The sequence below is a fragment of the Lemur catta genome, chromosome 1 (genome assembly GCF_020740605.2).
Source record: "Lemur catta isolate mLemCat1 chromosome 1, mLemCat1.pri, whole genome shotgun sequence".
Classification (NCBI taxonomy): domain Eukaryota; kingdom Metazoa; phylum Chordata; class Mammalia; order Primates; family Lemuridae; genus Lemur; species Lemur catta.
Genome location: NC_059128.1, coordinates 160,422,801 through 160,437,160, shown reverse-complemented (window position 1 = coordinate 160,437,160; position 14,360 = coordinate 160,422,801). Strand labels below are relative to the sequence as shown.

Below are 14,360 nucleotides of genomic sequence, written 5' to 3'. Positions count from 1 at the left end.
ACTATTAGTCTGGGGTGATCTAATTTACTCCCAGGGCTTCAAAACAAAGTATAATTGAAGGTTTCCCAATACGAGTCTTTAGCTCTGGCTTTCAGAGGAAGAGAGTGATGGGGAGGGTGGAAGAGTCGGCTTGGCAGAGGCAGGATGCAGATGCTTGCGCTACAGTTGGTACTCTCGGGGTTAGGAACTGATCGGAGCAAAGCTGAATAGAGTGGACTTGGTTCTGCCAGCTGGTGGTGGACTATGTTTGGAAACAAACAGCAGAAGTTTAAAAGGAGATGAGGAAACTGATGGAAAAGATTTTCAATGCTTGTCCTGCTGGTCATCAAGAAGTAGCTGAAGTTCTCCTTTCTCGTAGCGTGTGAGATAGGCTGTCTGCTGCAAACTCTTTTAGACATACTATTTTTGAATAGTCAATATATAAAGCATATGGCATAAAATTCAAAAGGTACAATAGGGCATATGGGAAAAATAAGCATTCCTCTGTCTTTAGTTGCTTCCTCTAGAGACAACCACATTTACCAATTATTTCATTTATTTTTAGATATACAGAAACATTTCATATTTGGTATATGTATACATATTCATATATATATACACCAGGTAAATGGTTCATATAATAACATATGATATTGAATCTTGCTTTTTTTTTCATTTAACAGCTTATTCTGTAGTTCTTCCCATTTTTAATTTTATCACTTTAAAAATCCCAGCCTCTAGTACGATAATATGCTGACGTGTCCAACATTTGTTTCATGTGTGAATGAATGAGTGATTTAATAATAGCCTGTAATTCATCTGAACCTAAAAGTCACCCAACAGCACATTTTATAAATGCCTTATCTTAAACCCCGTACCTAATATGCAACTTTTTTCTTATAAACATTGTGTCCATCCTTCAAAGTAAATCTCAAAAAAATTCATCCTGCAGGAACCGTCTTTGAATATTGATTCTCAGTCCTCCAAGGGTTATCTTTAAGGACTTAATAATAGTCTACTAGTTCTGATTGCTTTCTAATTCTTGTTTATTAATAAAATTATCATAAAGATGTGAATAACATTCAATAATTTTTTATGAATTAAAAATTGATGGCCATGAGTACTTATTTGTGCCAGACACTTTGATAAGTACATAATATGCATTATCTCATTAATCCCTACGACACAATTATAAAGTAAGTAACGTCATTATCTTTCTAGCATACCTGTCAGTGCCCTGTCAATATTACCTTGACTTACCTTGAGATCATGTGTAGACCATTTCCTTATATACCAATGGCTTCTGACACCTTGTTGCCCTAATGATCTCTGGAGAATGTACTTAGCTCAAGTGGGTAAGTCAGAAGTGCCAACATATTGACACTGCAAGAGTGACCTTTAACCAATAAAGTATGGACTTTGGTGGATAAATACTTCTGCTTTCTCTCCCCTTAGTGAGAAAATCTTAAGTTGTGTTCCTCATAGTCACGTCTAGGATACTTGTGTGTTGTCCATAGCAGTCGTCCCCTTTTTAACTCACCCTTTATTACCTTTCCTCCCTTCTGTATTTCAATCTCCTACTTGCTTTCTTCCTGGAATCACTTCCCAAATAAACTATTGATACTCAAATCCTAGTCTCAGGGTCTGCTTTGTGGGCAATCAAATCTAGGGAAACAGGTTTAGAGTGCCTGAGCAACTTTCAAGTTCACCTATACATTACATGGCAGATTCAGGATATGAACAAGAAGCCATGATCAAAAACATCATTCTTTACTGCCAACCAGATGGTAAAGGCCTCAAACAGGCCAATGAACACTGTGGAAGAAACACAGTGTGTTGCAAAATGCAAGCCAAAGTCAGAGCTTAATACATACTTCTGTTGGTCAATGCCATTTTATGTTTTGGAGCGTCTCTTTTCCACAGCAGCACATCAGGACAGACACATGTGCTTGTAATTTTATACTGAAATTGTGCTTTACAAAAAGTTTCTCACACTTGTTTAGTTGATGAACATCTTTTCCTTGTTTTTCTGCAGATAGCAACTTCATCCTGGCCAATGCCCAGGTGGCTAAGGGTTTCCCCATAGTCTATTGTTCTGATGGCTTCTGTGAACTTGCTGGATTTGCCCGCACTGAAGTCATGCAGAAGAGTTGCAGCTGCAAGTTCCTATTTGGGGTTGAAACCAATGAGCAACTGATGCTTCAGATAGAAAATTCATTGGAGGAAAAAACAGAATTCAAAGGAGAAATTATGTTCTACAAGAAGAACGGTGAGTTGGCTTTCTTTGGTGCTCGTTGGAGAGCTGTGAGAGGTCGCCTTCTTTCAGCTCAGTAGTTGCTCCATAACTCTCATTAAGGCTTAATGGTATTTCACATCAATACAGTCTATTATAGAAGTTCCACAAATGACTCGGATGAAGGCCTTGTTTTAGCCATTTGCAGCATAAGTGCCTGGAAATTTAGAATTAGAATTATAACCATTCAATGTCAATATATTAACTGAGTTAATATATGTTAAAGTGTATTACTATTATATTATTGTGATTCTTAAAATATATATTATATATAATAGTTATTGATATATTAGCAACTTTTATCCACGGATGTTTTCCAAATTTTATGCCTTTAAAGAACCACATCTCAATTCTAGTCAGTAAGGACAGAGATCCAAGTGTTCCCTGGCAAAAAAAGGAAGTTAATTTAAAGGACATCAGCATATGCATTTTCTCTTTCAGTTCCCTAGCCACAGAGCCTTTCTCACTATTCTCTTAAATACTAAAGACAAAACAAATGACACATGATGTCTTTTGCCTGGAATCAAAACTGCTACTGGGGAAATACTAAGTATTTTTTGTGGCTGCAGTTTAGTGACTCTCTTCTAAATTAAAAGAACTAAAAAATACATAAATAAATAAAGAAAAGAAAAAAAATCTAGAAATGGTGTCTGCAGTTCTTGACTCTTATGTAGGAATAGATATCACCAGCCCTGGTAGATATCTTGGGCCCTGGTAGTTTGAGTGAATCCAAGAGATAGTGTATGGGAGAAATGCTAGATCAAAAATTTAGAACAAGCTGTCATTTTCCCAGTATCCAAAATTCTCCCTTTTTCTTTAATAGCTTTCCTTTTCCTTATAGTAACACAATCCTTTTAGCTGGGTGCATAGCTACCAAGCTAGAGAATATATTTCCCAGCCTTCTTTGTAGTTAGGTTGTGCTTGTGTTGTAGTCCATGATATATGAAAAGGAATGATTTATGTCACTTCTAGGTAAAATCCCTGAAGTGAAATTATTTTTTTCTCTAATTTCTTTCCTTCCTTTTGTGTGTCCCACCAAAATTCACATATTGAAGCTATAACCCCCTACATGATATATTTGGAAACAGGGCTTTAAAGAGGTAATTAAGGTCAAATGGGGCTGTAAGGGTGGGGACCTAAGCCAATATAACTAGTGTCCTTATAAAATGAGGAAGAGGCACCAAGTATGTGAACACACAGAGAAAAGACCAGGTGAAAATATAGCAAGAAGGCAGCTGTCTGCAAGCCAAAGAGTGAGGCCTCAGGAGAAACCAAACATGCCAGCACCTTGATCTTGGACTTCTAGGCTCCAGAACTGTGAGAAAGCAAATTTCTGTTGATTAACCTACCCAGTCTTTGATATTTTGTTATGGCAGCTCTAGCAAACTAATACATATGGGTTAAAAAGTTAAGGAAAGGCTGGAAAGCCAACTTCAACCATTTGATAAGGACAACATCATAGTGGAATGCAGAGCAACAAAATAGAAGGAACCTGAGTATTGTTGCAGATCCACCTTCCCACCCCAGACAAAAACAAATACATTTCTATCTTGTTTGAGTCACTATATTTGGGGGACTTTATGTAACAACATTTAAATTGTACTATCCCTCAGGGTGTCTCAACCTTGTCACTATTGACATTTGGGTCAGTAATTCTTTGTGGTGGGTGGGTGTCTTGTGCAGTATAGATTCTTGGCAGCATCCCTAGCCTCTATATCTTACTCTCATGACTTTGGGGTATTGAGGTCAATGTCAGGAAGAAAAAAAAGAGCCTACACATGGAAACTTCATTCCCTTTTGTAAGTTGTCCGTCCTCGGAGGACATTCCCTGATCATGTGGGTTTTGGATACAATAGTCCTGAAGTATTGGAGAACATCCCTTTGGGATAGGATACCTCAATTCTTTAGCACCAATAACACCATTGTGTGTCAATAGATAAGGCCAACCTAGCAAATACATAAAACAAAAGAATTCCAGCTCTGTGTAATTATACCATAATCATTGAAATAAGGGCCTAAGATAAAAGAAAATGGAGGCTGCCACTGAGAATGGAGACTGTCAAAGTGATAAAACTGCCATCCAGTGGAACAAAGGGGAAACTATAGCCTTTGTTTAAAATATGCACTGACTGCAGATTCATCCTTCTTAAGATAGGAGCCTTGCATAGGTCACTCCAAATCCTTTTGAGTGTTTTCCTTTTTAAGCCTCTTCAAAATAGCCAAAAGTGGCACCACTGAGAAAGGTTCAGGCCAAGGAGGAGAATCTAGGTGTGAAGACTAAAAAGTGGAGATTTTGGAGGCTAGATAGGTAGAAAGTATGGAGCATGGGGTGAGAGCCAACATCCAAAAGAATTTCCTGAGCCCAGTTTTTTATAAGATGCCTGCAGCCTTGGATGCACTCGGGTGGAAATCATTAAAGGCACCAATCCCCTCTAAGCCAGTCACCACGGGGAATTGTCTGACATTCTGAGCCAACTAATTGATCCAGTTATGAGTGATTGAAAATTGCCATCCACCCTAGGCTAATCATGCTGCATTATAGCTATTTATATAAATATCTGTCTGTACATGCAATTGTGAGCCTTTGAAGGCAGAGACTGTGTGTTAGTTACTTCCATATCCCTAGTGCCTGGAGCCTTGAGTCTCAAGCAGTGTTCATCAGATGGTAGATTCTTAGTAAATGTTTGCTGAAGGGAATTGAAATTGAATATTGGAGGGACCTCTGGATACTTTACAAGATGTCTGGATTTCTGATTTTAAAAGCTGTGCTTCTGACCTTGAGAGTCCTCCTTTCCTCCTTCAAGGGTCATTTTCTTTTAATATGCTTTAGAACGTGGATGCTTGTCTCATCCTCCCCAGACACATTTTGACATTCTTTGATTGTTCTGTTTTGCCTACTAGTTCCTTAATGTTGCTATTGTCCTCCTGACCTCGTGGAAAAAGTGATGGGAAAAAGGTGGCCCTTTCTCTTCCTGCCCAAGCCTGTAATTTCAACATCCTAACCCAAGACCGTGGTACAGAGTATACTAAAAGTTTACGCTGTCTAATAAGTCCTATAAAGGGAGACACACTGAGAACAGGATGGCAGATATGCCAGCTGATTGAGTCCAGAGGAAAATAAAAGTTGGAAATCCTTCACTGGCATTGCCTACTTCGCAGAACCCCTGTTCCTGGCCTTGCTTCAAGTCTTGAAGTCTACCCTTTTTCCCCTCTCCACTCCACTGTAAAGATGCCCCCTTCTTCCCTACTTTACTGATTGAGTACTCCCATCTTCTTAGGAAAACCTATTCTCTACCCACTCTAGTTATTTCTTGAGGATCTTTCCTCCTCTCCTGACCAGGGAAAAGTGTGGGACGTAGCATCCTCTAGCAGATCTCATCACAAAATGCAGGGTAATTCAGTTAAAAATAAACCCATAAAGGGATTTGAAAAAATAGTCCACATCTGTCTGATTTCTTTTCTTATCTCTGCTCCAATATGATGTGAAGTTATATTCCTTTCTCTCTATGGTATTCTGGTTTCCTCTAGACAATAAATAGAAAATAGACACATAGAAACATGCATGGCTATGCACGCACACACACACACACACACACACACTTCGTAAAATATAAAATAGTTATCAGAGAGAGTATGATCTTTTAATAAGTCAATAGTAACAAAAACTAGAAGTATAACAACAGTAACATTTATATAACACTATGTACCAGGAACTGTTTAACACACTTGATTTTTACTTATATTAATATTAGCCCATTTAGTCCTAGGACAATTCTAAGAAAGAGACACTTTTGTTATTGTCATATGATAGGTGAGGAAACCAATATAGAGAAAGAATAAGTGTTTTAATTATGTAATTATTAGAAAGATGAATAGTTTCATAGATAGACATAATATGCAAATTTATTTCTGTCTAAAATGAAGATAGAAATATTTTACATTTTTATGGTCAGGAGCTAATATTTCTCATTTCTTATTCTCTTTCTAGGTAGTCCAGGATTTACCTGTATATCAGAAATGAGTACCCTTAATATACCTTTTCATAAAGCAGTCCCATCCACTTTTGCTGATGTGTAAAATGCATTGCCCAGGGCCATTCTGGGCAAATAAATATGTGGCTACCCCAACTAAGGATAGCAAGTTTTTATTTATTTATTTATTTATTTATTTATTTATTTATTTATTTATTTATTTATTTTTGAGACAGAGTCTTGCTCTGTTGCCCGGGCTAGAGTGCTGTGGTGTCAGCTTAACTCACAGCAACCTCAAACTGCTGGGCTTAAGCAATCCTTCTGCCTCAGCCTCCCGAGAAGCTGGGACTACAGGCATGTGCCACCATGCCCGGCTAATTTTTTTCTATATATATAATTTTAGCTGTCCAGATCATTTCTTTCTATTTTTAGTAGAGACGGGGTCTCACTCTTGCTAAGGCTGGTCTCGAACTCCTGACCTCGAGTGATACTCCTGCCTTGGCCTCCCCGAGTGCTAGGATTACAGGCATGAGCCACAGTGCCCGGCACAAGTTTTTAAATTTTCTGTTTATTTTCTCATTATTTTTTAATAAGAGCAATACATGTGTCTTTGTGGTTTCTCCCTTTTATTACATATGGCATATTTTACACACTGTTTTGTACCTTGCATAACAACGTGTACCTTGCAAAACGATGTATATCTTGCAGAAGTCCTCTTCTTATAAGGGCATCATCATGTCTTATATGACTAAGGCCTACCCATATGACCTCATTTTAAATTAATCATCTCTTAAAGCCTATCTCCAAATACTGTTATATTCTGAGGTAATGGGGTTAGGACTTTAACATAAAAATTTTGAGGGGACACGATTCAGTCCATAACACCTAGTCACATTATTTATGAGCCTTTCTAAATCAACTTTCAGAGTTTATATATTTTTCTTACTCTCCCCTCATTTTGAAATATTTGATTTTTGTGTGCTTTGTGGAATATTTTGAGTGGCTTTTTGCCTTCTGTAAATATATTATTCAGATAATGTTTCTCTTTATCTTTTCTTTCACACTTTTCTGTTATGTTTAAATGAGATGTGTTTTCCTTGACTTTTAGGTGAATGTAAGTAACAGAAGCGTGCTTGGGAAGCTTTCTTAAATCTATGGTTCTAAGTCTCCTAATGCCATTACTAAAAAGTATTTTTTATAAATGACTTCTCTGAATAGCTACATCTTCACTGCTTTCTGAGATAGGTCTGCTCTCCCACTATGGGCTTCTCCCACCTAGTATTTGACTCTTTTCCTTTCTTTACCCTGATTTTTCTGTTCTGATTAAATAGCGTTCTGGTTCCAGAAGTTTTTTCTCAGCAGTGAGTTTTATCCAAGACAGAATTTCTGCTGGATTTTCTGAAAGCACTGAAATCCAGGTAGTTTCAACACCACCCTTGCTGTTGCCCACTTGCACTCATCTTCAAATTGGAGGCTGTGAAGCTCCCTTCCAGTTTTAATTGTTTTCAAATCTGTCTATGGAACCTTCCATTCCAAGAAGGATTTCTTCTTTTGGGAGTGGGTACCTGGTTTGATTTATAAGGTCCAAAGCTCCTAGGGCTATGAGAATTCTTTTTTTCCTACTCTGTTTTTTCTACGCAGCTGCTATTCATGCAATACTTTAGCTTCTTAATTGGTTTTGTTCCATCATCCTATATTGTGATGTTTATGGAAGTACATTGCCTGTGTCCCACAAAATTGTCTCTTGTGGATTTCTAATTTTGCTGTCTTAGCTATTTTAATTTTGTAAAAGGATTGGGGATGTTTCAAAAATCATATTCTGCTACCATTGCTGTCTTTCATGTAGTGTTTTAAACAATATCTTTAGATGATGTACAATTATATTGGGTATATAAGCCCTATCTCTAAGAGTCTCCTTCTTTTTCTTATTTTCTCCCTAGATTTCCATTTGAATGGCTGGAGTGTGAGAGGTTTCTCTGAACTCAAGGCATGGTGTAGAAAGGGACCACTGAGCCCCTTGTTTGTTTGCTGTTTCATGCCTGGCCCATCTGTCTGATGCACCCCCTTAGGCATTTACAGCTGAGTTTTGTGGCTGGTGGGGCTATATTACTTCACTTCACTTCCCCATATGTCCTGCAGTCCCTATAGGTCCCTCTTAATTTTTACCTCCTTCTTCATGATGACACTGGTCAAGGCATTCACGATTTATTCTCTACCCTCTTCATCCCTTGCCTTGGGAGAGTAATAGGTGAGCACACTCATCCCTCACACATAGAAGCAAAGGGAGTCTTGATGTAGATGAACATAAACACCCATTTATGCTACTACGTTTTCTCAAAAGTAGGGAAGCTAGCTCTATAGTGGCAGAGTTAGCCTGACAAGCAGTTTTTCTCAGGAGTCCCATATGGAGAAGGAGAAAGGTCCTTTCCACCTTCAGTGTTTCTAAAAACTATCCAACACAGCTTCTCCATGCCTCACAGCTATGAAACTCCATAGTGGGGAGATTACCCCTGGTTTTCCCTGTTCTTTCTCATCATCCTTCAAAGTGAGAGTGGACAAGTTGCTATGTCACGTCATGTCTGTTTCCTTCCTGACTCTAGCTTGTTGGCTAAACTTTAATGTCAGCAAGTTGTGTCTTCTCTCCATTGTGGAAGACCACCCTGACTGGATCGACCAGTTCCAACTTTTGAATGTTTTCCTTAACATATCCTCTCTAGAGAAAGCTTATCTTTCAAGCCCATTTTTATATTAAATAGGTCCCATGCCATCACTTCCCTTTTCTGGGGAGAAGAACCTAGAGAATAAAGATTTAAGGAGGAAATTAAAATGATATTATTAATTTTGAAAAAAAAATATTGTCCTGATGCATTAGCTTGTGAGGGCTACCATTACAAAGTACCACAAACTGAGTGGCTTAAACAACAGAAATTTATTGTTTCACAGTTGTGGAGGCTAAACGTCCAAAATCTAGGTGTCAGCTGAGTTGGTTCCTTCTGAGGGCTGTGAGGAAAGAGAATCTGTTCCATGCCTCTCACCCTACTTCTGGTGGTTTGCAGGCAACCTTTGACATCCTTGGCTTTTGGAAGCATTACCCTGATCTGTGTCTTTATCTCCACATAGTGTTCTCTCTCTATGAGTGGCTATGTCCAAATTCCCCCTTTTTGTAAGGACACATTGGATTAGGCCCTACCCTAATGACCTCCTTTTAACTTGATTACCTCTATAAAGACCTTATCTCCAAATAAGGTCACACTCTGAGGTACTAGGGAGTAGACTCCAATATAGTGTTGTTGCTGTGATTGTCATTGAGGTCTTCTTCATAAATTCTTTGTGTAGGCTGTTACCTAGAAGAGTTTTTCCAACATTTTCTTTTAGCATTCTTATGGTTTCATGCCTTACATTTAAGTCCTTTATCCATCTTGAATTAATTTTTGTGAGTGATGAGAGATATGGATCCTGTTTCACTATTCTGCATGTGGCTATCCAGTTCACCCAGCAGCATTTATTGAACAGGGCTTCTTTTTCCCAGTGTATATTGTTGTCCTCTTTTTCAAAGAGCAGTTGGCTCTATGTGGATGGTTTTATATCTAGGTTCTCTGTTCTCTTCCGTATGTCTCTATTTTTGTGCCAGTACCATGCTGTTTTGGGTACTACAGCCTTGTAGTATAGTCTGAAGTCTGATAATGTGATGACCCCAGATTTGTTCTTTTTGCTTAAGATTGCTTTGGGTATTTGGGCTCTTTTCTAGTTCCAAACAAAGCACAGAATTATTTTTTTGTAGATCTGTGAAATATGATGTTGGTATTTTTGTGGGGATTGCATTGAGTCTATAAATCACTTTGGGTATTTTGAACATTTTAACAATGTTAATTCTACCAATCCATGAGCAAGATATATTTTTCCATTTGTTTGTGTTATCTGCAATTTATTTCCTCAGTGTTTCATAGTTCTTTTTGTAGATATCTTTCACCTCCTTGGTTAAGTATATTCCTAGGTATTTTATTCTGGCTTATTTAACTTACCATAATGTCTTCAAGGTCCATCCATGTTGTGACAAATGGCAATCTGCCCTTCATTTTAAAGGCTAAATAATATTCCATTGTGTATACTCACCACAGTTTCTTTATCCGTTTGTTTATTGATAGACACAAAGTTGTTTCCATATTTTGGCTATTGTGAATAGCGTTGCAAAGAACATTCAAGTACAGGTACCTTTATGAGCCGGTGATTTCATTTTTATTTGGTTATATACCCAGACGAGGGATTGCTGGGTCATACGGAGTTCTGTTTTTAATTTCTTTAGGAACTTCCATGCTGTTTTCCATAATGGCTGCACCAATCTACATTTATACCAACAGTTTACAAGGGTTCCCTTCTCTCTACATTCTCATCAACACTTGTTATCTCGTGTCTATTTGATAATAGCTATCTAACAGGTGTGAGGTGGTATTTCATAGTGGTTTTAATTTGTGTTTCCTTGATGATTAGTGATGTTGAGCACCTTTTTATATGTCTGTTGGCCATTTGTATGTCATCTTTGGAGAAATGTCTATTCAAATCCTTTGCCCATTTTTAATTTGGTTTTTATGTTTTCTTGCTATTGAGTTGTATGAGTTCTTTATAAATCTTGGATATTGATCTCTTATCTGATATATGGTTTGCAAGTTTTCCTCCAACTTACAGGTTGCCTTTTCATTTTGTTGCCTATTTCCTTTGCTGGTCATAAGACTTTTAGTTTGTTGTAGTGCCATTATTTATTTTTGCTTTCATAGCCTGAGCTTTTGGTGTAATATCCAAGAAATCATCACCAAGGCAAATGTCAAGGACCTGTTCCCCTATGTTTTCTTCCAAGTGTTTTATGGTCTCAGGTCTTACATTTAGGTCTTTGATTTATTTAAAGTTGGATTTTATGTATGGTGTAAGATAATCATCTTTCTGCACATAGAAATCCAGTTTTTCCAGGACCATGTATTGAAGAGACTTTTTCCCATTATGTCTTTTAGGTGCTTGCCCTTTTCAAAAATTAGTTGAGCACATATATTTGGCAGGGGGGTCTCTGTTCTGTTTCACTGTCTATTTGTCTATTTTTATGCCTGTACCATACTGTTTTGATTACTATAACTTTGCAATATAATTTTAAATCAGGAAGTGTGATGCCTCCAACTTTTTGTTTTTTTTTCCTCCTCAGAATTGCTTGGTCTATTTGGGTTCTTTCGTGGTTCCATGTGAATTTTAGGATTTATTTCTGTTTCTGTGAATATGTCATTGAGATTTTGATAGGAATTGCATTGAAGTTATTAAATATATATTGCTTTAGGTAGTAGGGACATTTTAGGAATATTAATTTTTCCAATGCATAGCTTGGAATATCTTTGCAATTATTTGTGTCCTCTTCAATTTCTTTCATCAATATTTTATGGTTTTCAGTGTACAGGTCTTTTATCTCCATTACTTTTTTTCAACACTAAATTTATGTATAAGATATTCCTAACAAGTTCTTTTATGCTCAGTTATTCAATATAATGCTATGGAAGATTTTTAGAATATTTTATTATACTCTCTAGGTATTTCAGAATTGGAACACAATATAGGAAAAGAAACAAAGCCTCGGGGCTTTAGAATGTCAGAGTAGTCTCAAAATAAACATTTTAACTATGTAGTATATGTGCCCTCCCCATTTGACTGTTAAGAAATGGGCTTCTAGCATTGCATATAAAGTGGGTTCATGTAAGATCCAAATTTCAGGGCAAACAGTATCATGACCACCCATGTAATAAATGACAAGCAGGAATGTGCTTTGTAATGGAAAGTGTAGTATGTAAATGAGTCTTTTCTGTGGATACAAGAGTTCTCAGCATGGGCATCAACTGCAGTTGCTTTAGAATTTCACCACATCTGGGGAACTATGAGGAAGCCAGCCAGGAATCTATTTTAACAAGAGCTAGAGAAGCAAGGCTTGAGATTACACATAAAAAAGATGTTTTATCCTAAGGTTGAGTGAGACCTGGAGAGGAAAGAAAGATCATTATTAGCAAAACAAGATCATTTTCCCACCTAGCCCTCCTGTGGATTCAAACCATAGTCCAAGCTAAGACAAAATCAATACAATGGAAAGTGCAATATTTTTCATAAATATCTCTTCAGGCTGTTCAGAACAGAAAGTCTTTGGCACCATGGGCATTAGCCTTACAAGGGATGGTGGATTGGCAATAAATGAAAGCATCCACATGACCAGGAGAACAATGCAAAACTTAGATTCTTGCTTCATTGAAAACCAGGAGGACTAGATTGTGAAAACATTTCCTCTGGATTTTAGAAGTATTTGTGAAGAGCCCAAGCATACTTGGTTTCCTGAAAAGCAAGTGAAAATGAGATGAAAACTTTTCCTGTGAAATGGATATTATCATGTTCTTACTCACAGAGTGGTGGAGTCAAGGAGACATGACAGCGTATCTAGTGCTGCAGTTATCTATTGTGTGTAACAAACTGCCTTAGAACTAATCACTTAAAATACCAATTATTGTATTATATCTCTCCATTTTGTGGGTCAGAAATTTAGGCTGAGCTTCAGTGGCTGACTCTTTTTCATACAGAGTTAGCAGGGGTTGGTTGTTTGGTGGTGTTCAGCAGAGAGGTGCACTAGTTTGAAGAGTCTAAAATGGTTTCAGGCATGTCTGGCATCTTAGAAGGCTGAAATCAGTTGAAACAATCAACAAAAATGCCTAAACATGGCCTCTTTAGCATGGAAGTCTCTGGGTAGTCACTTGTCTGGTGGTCTAGTGTTCCATGAATCAGGCAGAACAGGTAGAAGATACAAGACCTTTTGTGATCTCATCTTGAAAGTCACATAGTATAACCCACCACTGACTGGAGGAGCCACATGTCCACTCAGATCCATGGGAAAGAGACTTGTACTCCACTTCTTGATGAGAAGTGTGTCAAAGAATGTACAGCCATGTCATACAACCTCAATATCCAGATTTGTGGAAACACATTTGCTCTGTGTGTGCGTGCATGTGTGTGTGTGTGTATAGAAAGAGGCAAGAGAGAATTTGATTCTGATGCTTGTAAAATTTGTAGTCTTCATAACGTCAGTAGGGACATCAAACAATTACCATGTTTCCTACAACTGAATGTATTAGAGACCTATGGGTCAGATTATTGTTACTACTCATAGTTGCTTTCTTCAGTCTGATTCCTCTCAGGCTTTACCCAAGATTTTGCATGCCCTCAAATAGAAAAAAATGTATTGTTCTTTATATTTTGGTTGAATATTTTATGGTGATTCTCCAATATGATGATTCTCCAGTCTTAATAGGAGGTTAATATTTTATATATCTCTCCTGTGTCTTTTGCGTTCAAGAGGTGACTCTCAGAAATGCATATACAGAAAACAACTTCAAAGTCATTGTAGCAGGAAGGCAAAGGGCTCAGAAAGAGCATGTGCTGAAAGTAGCACATGCAGGCTGCTTGAAAAGTCTGCCTTGCAGTTTATCTTTCTGCCTGCATATATTCAAGTTTTGTACTTGTAAACATAGTACTGGTCTACTTCTCCTATATCTGAACAAGCCATTCTAAGAGAGAGCCTGTTCTTTTTCTGTGGCCGTGGTTAAAGTTGCATTGTTTAATCAATGAGCAAGGGTTTTATGTCAGTCTGGTTATTGAAGTGCTTTTCACTGGCCCACGCTTTCCAGCCAGGATCAGAATGAAGTGAGACAGGAGTGGAGATCAGGCTGCAGTGCATTATCAGAAACTGCTGAGCTTGGTCTATCCTGCCGAGATTTAGCATTCACTGTTACTGCCTAACTAAATTCCTCCATACTTTCACTTATTCAAAGTCAGCCTTAGCAGTTTCCTGACTTAGCACAGACAGCTTCATAAAATAGTTATAGCTAGCATTTATTGAGTGTTCATTGTGGGCCAAGCTCTGTGTAATGTGGTTTTTGCCTTTTGCCTGTGTTGTTACTTAATTCTCTCATCAGTTCTTTAGGGTATATCTTATTAATATTCCAGATATTTCACAGATAAAGATACTGATTCACAGAGAAGTTAAGTGGGAGGGCTAAGATTGAATCCTAGCAGTCTGACTCCCGACCGCTTGTACCCTTTGGACACTA

The 14,360-nt window shown here is 37.7% G+C and overlaps 1 protein-coding gene across 1 annotated transcript in view; it reads left to right on the top strand.

The window, feature by feature from the left end:
* The window catches only part of KCNH8 (potassium voltage-gated channel subfamily H member 8), a 347,364-nt gene that overhangs the window by 112,678 nt on the left and 220,326 nt on the right, over positions 1-14,360 (top strand). The window contains exon 2 of the mRNA XM_045555829.1: positions 2,015-2,248. Within this exon, the coding sequence (XP_045411785.1) occupies positions 2,015-2,248 (234 nt within the window). The remainder of the gene's footprint in view (positions 1-2,014; positions 2,249-14,360) is intronic.